The sequence below is a fragment of the Echinops telfairi genome, unplaced genomic scaffold, assembly GCF_000313985.2.
Source record: "Echinops telfairi isolate 266 unplaced genomic scaffold, ASM31398v2 ScPeMD7_6681;HRSCAF=7622, whole genome shotgun sequence".
NCBI classification, from domain to species: domain Eukaryota; kingdom Metazoa; phylum Chordata; class Mammalia; order Afrosoricida; family Tenrecidae; genus Echinops; species Echinops telfairi.
In genome coordinates, this window is record NW_022110581.1 from 488,309 (window position 1) to 496,646 (window position 8,338).

General features: G+C 47.3%; 1 protein-coding gene across 1 annotated transcript; it reads right to left on the reverse strand.

Moving 5' to 3' along the window:
• Positions 1-1,566: 1,566 nt before the first annotated feature.
• Positions 1,567-4,830, reverse strand: GPR119 (G protein-coupled receptor 119). The gene is made up of 2 exons (XM_004717786.2): positions 3,819-4,830; positions 1,567-1,607 (listed from the first exon to the last, which is right to left on the reverse strand). The coding sequence occupies exon 1, from the start codon at positions 4,828-4,830 to the stop codon at positions 3,823-3,825; it is 1,008 nt and encodes a 335-aa protein (XP_004717843.1). The 3' UTR covers positions 1,567-1,607; positions 3,819-3,822.
• Between the last annotated feature and the right edge of the window lie 3,508 nt (positions 4,831-8,338).

An 8,338-nucleotide genomic window follows, 5' to 3' on the forward strand; every position in this document is an offset into this window, starting at 1 on the left:
AGGCCAAGGATGGCACGGAAGGTTCGGAGGGTTTACAAAATAAAGGAGTGGTTGACAGTAGCCAAGGAGTGAGGTCTGCCCTTGGGCTCCTGGCTACTCTTGACACCATGGTCCCTTTTGTTCTGTGTGTGTCCTTAGGCTATCTTTTGGACCTGCTGTTTTCACCCTGGTCTCTGTGGGGGTTAGCTCATGACTGAGAGTGGTGTGCATGAAAGCAGAGGCATGAGTTCAATTCCCAGTGGAACCAGCTAACAGTTCTCCACAGAGGGAGAAGGCTTTCCAAGGCAAACTCTGGCTGGCCAGCACGCAGAGAGCTGTTCATTGGTCACGTGGACAGGCCAGGGAGTATTAACAGGTTAGGGCAACCTGCTTCAAACACTTGTGAAAAACTACCGCGTCCACCTGGACAAAGAAGGCTGCGTGTTCCCGTATTTTATAACAAGCTTCACTATATGCTGTTCACGAAAGCGGCAAGTGGATTGATTGACCTAAATTCAGTCATACAAGGTCTTAACATTTGTGGATTTTGATCAAATTGCTGAACAGAGACCGGCTTCTTTGCTAGTCCACTAGGCGACCACTCTAACCATGCGGATGGCCTCTGAGTGTTTCTCTGCGGGTGCAGTCTCTTATCAGTGAGGGGGCTTGTGTCAGAGAAAAGTCATTAGATTGTACTGAGCATTCTGTACTCTCTCTGCTGCTGGCGGCTTCGGAGGTGCAGTGCTCTTACTTATTAGTGACTCTGAAAGCCCCCTGCGTGACAAGGATGCCTTGCCTCGTGGGTATCGGATCTATCTTGATGCTGGTTGAGATGGGGTGTTCGACTGGCTGTTTCTCTTTTTCAACTCGAGTCACTTCTCAGCACTCACTTTCCCAAACCCGAATCTTGGTTGAGTAATTCAGAGTTTGGAGCCTCATTGTGCTGGAGGTTTTAAATTCCGACTCTGACGGTCTCTCTGAACGTGAGCAGTTAGCCGCTTTATGCTTCAGGCTTTTAAGGGAGAGAGGTGAGAACTAATGTATTCACATAAATCCTGTGTTAGTTTTCACTGTAAGCATCAAGATAGGAATGACTTCCCCATTTTTACCAGTGAGGCAACAGTTAGCTTTGAGAATTTAAGTGACTGAATTGTAATTTGAACACTGATCTGGTGGACTTCCAGGGCTCAAGGTTTTCTTACACTGAACTGAATCCCACACTGCTCAATCCCCTAGCCTGCCTCCAGTTCCCCTTTGATCCTGCAATTTAATTAACTGTCACCATTTTGTGTATATTACCTTGGGAAGATAAGTCCTTTGCAGCCAGACCAGGAAATTAAGCTCCCTTTGAGCCCCCCATCGTGAGGACATTGGCTTGAGCCTGCTTTCAATTTTGTCTGAAACCTAGTGACTCTGTATTTCACCTAGTTCCCAAGAACTCAAACTACAATGGAAGAATGTGTTTTCCCGGGCATCACTGTTACACGCTGGATGGTCAGCTTGTCAGAGTCCTGTGTTCCGTCCGTCATTCACTTGAGAGCAGAGGAGTGTTCAGTTGTAGGATCAGAAAGCACACTCTGGTGAAGGCAGGCATGGTCTTTTCTGGGCCAGAGTGGTCAGCAGAGCAGCTGCAAAATGAGCAACAAAACAAAACAAAAGGTGATGTGCGTTAGAATGGGCTAGAGAAAGAGGAGCCCTGGTGGTTGTACATTGGGCTGCTAACCTCAGGATCTGCAGTTCGAATCTACCACTCGCTCCTCAGGAGACAGACAGGGCTCTCTATTCCCGTAAAGATTTATAGTTTGGGAAACCCACAGGGACCCTAAAGGGTCATCACTATGAGTTGGAAATGACTCAATGGTGGTGAGGTTCAGGTTTGAGAGGAAAGAAACAGGCTACGTGGGTCGGAGGGAGTGGGAGAAGGGAATCTGAAGAGTCTGAGGATTGCAAAGAATGACCATTACCCTCGGAGACATGAACGAAAGATAGCTGGGAATCCATCGACGTCTAAAGGGGAACTCCAGGTGCAGAACAGGATGACTTGGTGACATCCGTTGGAGAGGAGGGGGGACCCGATGGGACCTAGGGTCTGAACATTATAGCTTGAGATTGAATGAACCCTCTCCCGGGCCTCTGGGAATTGACCATTTCACCTTGGATGCAAATGCCTCCCCAGGGCATTTCTTTAGAGCCCTGCTTCTCACTGGCCTGGCACAACCGCTCTCAGACCCCCGAGTCTGTTAACAGAAGCCTGGCTTTCCCTGAAGTTCAGGGCCTTGGGGTCTACCTCAACTGCGATTATGTTGACACCAAGTCCCAGACAAATGAATCCCTACTAGCTCTGTTTGTTCTTGCCCTCTTTTGGTTAAGGAAACTGCCCTCCTTGGGTTGGGTTTTCTGTTTGGGCAGACAATCCAGTTTAGGGCCTTCAAAGCTTCCCAGGGAGGTCCCTCCCCAGCCTGTGGTCACATTTCTGCTGCCAGCGTTGCCTAGCGGAAGCTTGCCCATCTTTTGAAGCTGACAACACCATCACATCACTTCCTGTCCCCCCACAGAAAGTAGAGTCAAGTACCTGTGCCTCAGCTGGTCTCCTGTGCCATTCCAGGGATCCCCTTCTGGGGGACAGTGTCCCAGGAAAATGAGAACTTGGGAGTCAGTGGAAGAAGGTCTACCTCTTCCCCCCACCTTTCCTTCCCTGTGTCTTAGGATTTGTGCTGCAGCATTGTCAGCGATGAGTTGCCACACACAGCATATCCGCCCACCCTCCTCCCAACCCCCAGTTAAAAATCTGGTGAATTGACCCGTAAAGAGCAAAAAACAATGGCAAGAGAAGATACTCCTTAAGGAAAAATTGCTTTGAATACCATGGGGCTTGGGAGGAAACAGGTTTGGGAATCTAATTCAGGTTCCTGCCCTTCATGCAAAGTCACTATAATAAAATCACTGAATTATGGTGGACCAAAAAGAGGTACAGGATCCCTCACCTTCCCAAAGCAACCAGTATCTTCAACAGTTTGAAAAACAACAACCACCTCGTTTCTCTAGTACAATAGACAATAGCCACATGTGGCCATGTAGCATTTGAAATGTAGTAACTTGGAAGGGAAATACACTGGCTGGCCCAGACTTAGTTTTGAAAAACGAATCATTGCTTTCTATCGACTACATATTGAAACGATCACATCTTGGATAGATCTGGTTAAAAATTAAACTCAAAGGATTAGCTAGGCACTTTGGGAGGCAGTGAGTTTACGTGAATGGAGGAGAAAAAACAGCTCAGAAAAGGAAGGCGAGAATGATTACACAACACAAAGACGGTAAACAGTGTCCCTGATTTGTACACATAGAAACTGTTGAATACTACAATATGTTCTGCTGTATGTATGCTTAATAACATCAACAATTTAAATTATTTAAAAAACACCCCAACATTCAAATTCAGGCCACGGGTTTCTTTTTACCTTTCTGACGTGACTGCTGGCACATTTACAATCATTTATAGTGCTTGTATGACCTGGTGCTGCTCTGCAATTCAACACGAAGTTTTAACTTCGAAACAGCTTTTCAGTGGCACGTTTCTACACAGCTGACAATAGAAAGGGGCTACATGTCTCTCAGCAATCAGCCTATATGTTCAAGAGAAACAGGCTTTATTGCCAAAGAAAGACAAGACTAGAGCTTTGCAAACAGGGAACCCGACACTAGGAGACAAGATCCTGCCTCAGTGGCCTCTCAGCCTAGGGGTCAGTTGCCAGAAATAAGTCCCCTTCCTTCACAAGAGCTCCTAGCTGGGGCCCAGAAAAGAGAGCAGAAAGCCACTTCGAAACCCATGTTCTCACCGTCTTAGCCATCGAGCTGGGGGTGGGAGACAGTGACAATGCGGCAGGAACTTTCTCTGGGGCCCCCGGGGCCGCCATTCCTGGCAGAACAAAGGCTGAGGAGTGAGGTGAGCCTCTTCTTCGCTCCCAGGGCCATCTGGTAGAGCTGCTGCCTCACCTCCTTCTGCCAGTAGGCATAGATGAGCGGATTGAGCAGGGAGTTGGCAACACCGAGCAGCCACAGGTACCGTTCCAGCAGTAGGTAGAGGTGGCAGCTCTGGCAGGCCACCTGCACGATGCCTGTGATCAGGAAGGGAGCCCAGGACAGGGTGAAGCTTCCAATGAGAATGGCCACAGTGCGGAACGCCTTGAAGTCGTTGGGAGTACGCGGGGAACGGTACGTTCCGGCTCCAGCCCCTGCCTGCTCCATCTTTCGGATCTGCTGGCTGTGTGCTGAGGCAATCTTGAGCATATCGCAGTAGAAGAAGACAAAGAGGAGCAGGGCCGGGAAGAAGCCAGCGCAGGACAGGGTCAGCACAAAGCGAGGGTGGAAAACGGCGAAGAAACTGCAGGGTCCCTGGTACGTGGTCTGCTGGAACATGGGGATGGCGAGTGGGAGGAAGCCAATGAGGTAAGATACCAGCCACAGTCCGGCAATGCTGGTCCCTGCCATGAGCCCACTCATGCACTGGAAGGAGCGCAGGGGCCGCTTGATGGCCAGGTACCTGTCGAAGGCGATCAGCATGACGGTGAGGACCGAGGCGGTTGAGGAGGAAGTGATAAAGGCCATCCGAAGGCTGCACAGGGACTTCTGGGTGGGCTGAGGAGGGCTGGAGAGCTGGTCTGTGACAAGGCCAGAGATGGCCACCCCAATCAAGGTGTCAGCCAGAGCCAGATTCAAAGTGAAACAGAGAGCCGCACCCTCGTTTCTGTGGATCAACACCAGCACCACCACAGCCACGAGCGCATTGGCCACAATGATGAGGGTGGCCAGGACAGCCAGGATCACTCCAAAGGAGAAAGACGACTCCATTTCTTCCAGTGTCCCGCCTTCTCTTTACCAGGAAATGCTGCTTCTGCAGCTCAAAGGCTCAAGGGCCAGGGGAGAAAAAGCCGTGGATTCTGAGGGCTGGCACAATGCCGACCATCACCAGGCAGTCAAGGCTGGCAGCTTGGCCTTTATGGATCCTGCAGGTCTCAGAGCACCCTCCCGCTCGCTTCCTCAGTCCTCAGTCCAGCCTCCTGCGGCTCCAGCTCTCTGAAGACAGCAGTACCTGTGCAAACCTCCCCCTTGGGCTCTGAGCTAGCCCCTCCCCTTCCAATGACCAAGTTACCAGACAACCCCCAAGTCCCTGGCACACACGGTCTTTGCCACGCTCTCTCCCTCTGCTGATGCGTCAGGAACTCTGGAGAGAGGGACACCCATCAGGTCTCCTGTTTGGCAGAAGATGTAATTGACTCTAATCACATGGGGTTTTTGCCCCCTCTCCATAAATTGATATTAAATTTCCACTTCTTTTCTTCCTAAGCCTGAAGTTTTAGCTTAATTATGAACCTCAGCTGAATGAAGCATTTGCTTAATGACTAATTCTCAGTTACTATTATGAGGGCTTCTAATCTGGCCAGCTGATCATAATCAGTTGGAGTGGGAATTATTTCAGGTGAGTGATTTCAGGGGCTCAGCCTCCTTCCGAGGTGGTGGCGGCGGCGACAACGGTGGGGTTACCACACATGTAAGCTGCTTGTCTTCTATTGCTTTCTAGCAGCTCAGATTGAAATGCTCTCAAAGAGGGTGGCCTGTTCTCTGGGGTCTTATTTCTCTGAATGCAATGACTTGAGGATTCAGAAGGGGGGGAGGCCAGGTAAAATTTCTGTTAATTGCAATTAGGTGGTACAAATGCTTAACTGAGATGCTAACATAAAGGTTAGAGCAGCGGTTCTCAACCTGTGGGTCGCGACTTTCACAGGGGTCGTCTAAAACCATTGCAAAACACATGTTTCCAATGGTTGGGGGTCACCACACCACGAGGAACTGTATGAACGTGTCGCAGTTGCGGCATTAGGAAGGTTGAGAACCACTGGGTTAGAAGTTGAAGTTCAACCAGAGATGCCTCAGAAGAAAGGCCTGATAATCTATTTCCCAAAACATTGGCCTGTGGAAACCTCACAGAGCACAGTGCGCTGATGCACAGGGATAGTGCAAATAGTTAATTCCCTGGGCTACTAACATGAAGGTTAGACATTTGAGTCTACTTAGAGGTAGACTCAGAAGAAAGGCCTGGCAATCAAATTGCCAAAGATCAGCTCTTGAAAACCACGTGGAGCACATTTTTCTTGTGACTCACAGAGGTGTTGCTAAGAGTTAACTCGCAAGGCTATTATATAAAGGTTACAAGTTCGAGTCCACCTAAAGGTGCATCAGAAGAAAGCCCTGGCAATCATCAGCCCTTAAAAATTCTATGGAGCATTGGGAAGGTGCAAGCACTTAACTTGTTAGGGTGCAAACATGAAAGTTAGAACTTTTGTGGATTTCTTTGGTTTGAAATTTGCTCATGTGTCACAAAAGATTTGAAGTCAGTTTTGATTTTACTTTTTCTTCTTTTATAAGCACCCAGACCAGTGTTTAGGTCTGATGGATAATGAATCAGGAGGGTTTTAAGGGTCGTGGCCCTTTTCCCTCTATCTTAAAAAAAATTCATTTTATACATTTTCATTATTATATTTCCCTTTTATTTATGGAATATATATGAAGACACACATACTTGATGTAGTTGTGCAGTCCATCACAGCAACACAGTGACAGTAGCCCAGTAAAGGCCCCCATCCTGCCCCCGTGTATGTGGTTCTTTGTTCTTATCCTTGTTTTTACTTTTCCTACCCACCTTCCCTCCTTGTCTCCCTGTCCTCTCCTTCCTCCTCCCTCCTCCCCCCGCCTCCACCTCAGCATAGTCTTCAAAGTCTTTTCCTTTGTTGTAAAGGCCATTTTTCTCCTTTATAATAATGGTGTCATGGAATGCTTACCTTCACGAGATCGATTAGCCTTGCTGAGCATAATGTCCTCCAGTTTTGTCCATGTCACGAGGTGTTTGACAGATTCATCATGTTTTCTAGAGATGCATGATATTACCTTGTATGTGGGTACCGGTGTTTGTTTATCCGTTCCTCCACAGAGAGGGTGTTTGATTATTTCCATCTTTTTCTATTATAGAAATTGCTGCAATAAACTTGGGTGTGCATATGTCTGTTTGTGTTTTGTCCTTTATTTCTTTAGGGTATTTACCAAGTAGAGATATGTCAGGATCATAAGGTATTTGTGTTTGCATTTGTTAAGGAAGCACCGTACTGTTTTCCATAGTGGTTGTACAATTCTGCAATCCTACCAGCAACGTATCAGCATTCCAATCTCTCCACATCATCCCAGCATTTATTTTCTGGTTTTTGAATTTTGCTAAGAATGTCAGTGTGTGGTGGCATCTCATGTTGTTTTAATTTGCATTTCTCTTAGAGATAATGAACACAAGAATTTCTTCACGTGATTGTTGGCCTCCTGGGTGGGTGAAGGGAGACGTCGGACAGAGCAAGATATGACAAAATAATAATTTATAAATTATCAAGGGCTCATGAGGGAGGGGGGAGCGGGGAGGGAGGGGAAAATGAGGACCTAATGCCGGGGCTTCAGTGGAGAGCAAATGTTTTGAGAACGATGAGGGCAATGAATGTACACAATGGATGTGTGTATGGATTGTGATAAGAGCTGTATGAGCCCGTAATAAAATGACTTAAAAAATTCTCAATAAAATAATTTTGAAGAAGAAAGGCCTGGCAATCTACCTCCAAAAATTCAACACTTGAAAACACTACAAAGCACAGTTCTCTTCTGACACATATGAGTGGTGCAAATGGTTACCCCCCTAGTCTGATCAAATAAAAGTTAGAAGTGCGAGTCCACTCAGAGGTGTCTCAGAAGAAAGGTCTGGCAATCTACCTAAAAAAAATCACCCCTTGAAGACCCTATGGAGCATAGTTCTCTTATGGCACATAGATGTTGGAATTAGATTTATCCCTAGGCTTTTAACATGAAGATTAGAAGTTTGAGTCCACCTATAGGTAACTCAGAAGAATAGCCTGATGATATATTTCCCCCAGAAAATCAACCCTTAAAACCGTACAGAGAACATCTTTTCAAACACACAGGGTTGGTGCAAACAGTTAGCTCACTGAGCTGCTAAAAAAAATGGTTAGAAGTTTGAGTCCACCCAGAAGTGCTGCATGAGAAGGTCTGGCAACTGACTTCCCCAAAATCAGCGATTGAAACCCTAAGGAGCACAGTTCTTTCCTGACACATAGGCATGCTGCAAAAAAGTTATTTCTACAGGCTGCAAAAATGATGGTGCCCGGCTATCAAAAGATATAGCGTCTGGGGTCTTAAAGGCTTGTAGGCAAACAAGCAGCCATCTAGCTCAGAAACAACAAAGTCCACAGAGAAGAAGCACATGAGCCTGTGCGAACACAACGTCCTGAAGGGAACAGGCAGCAGACAC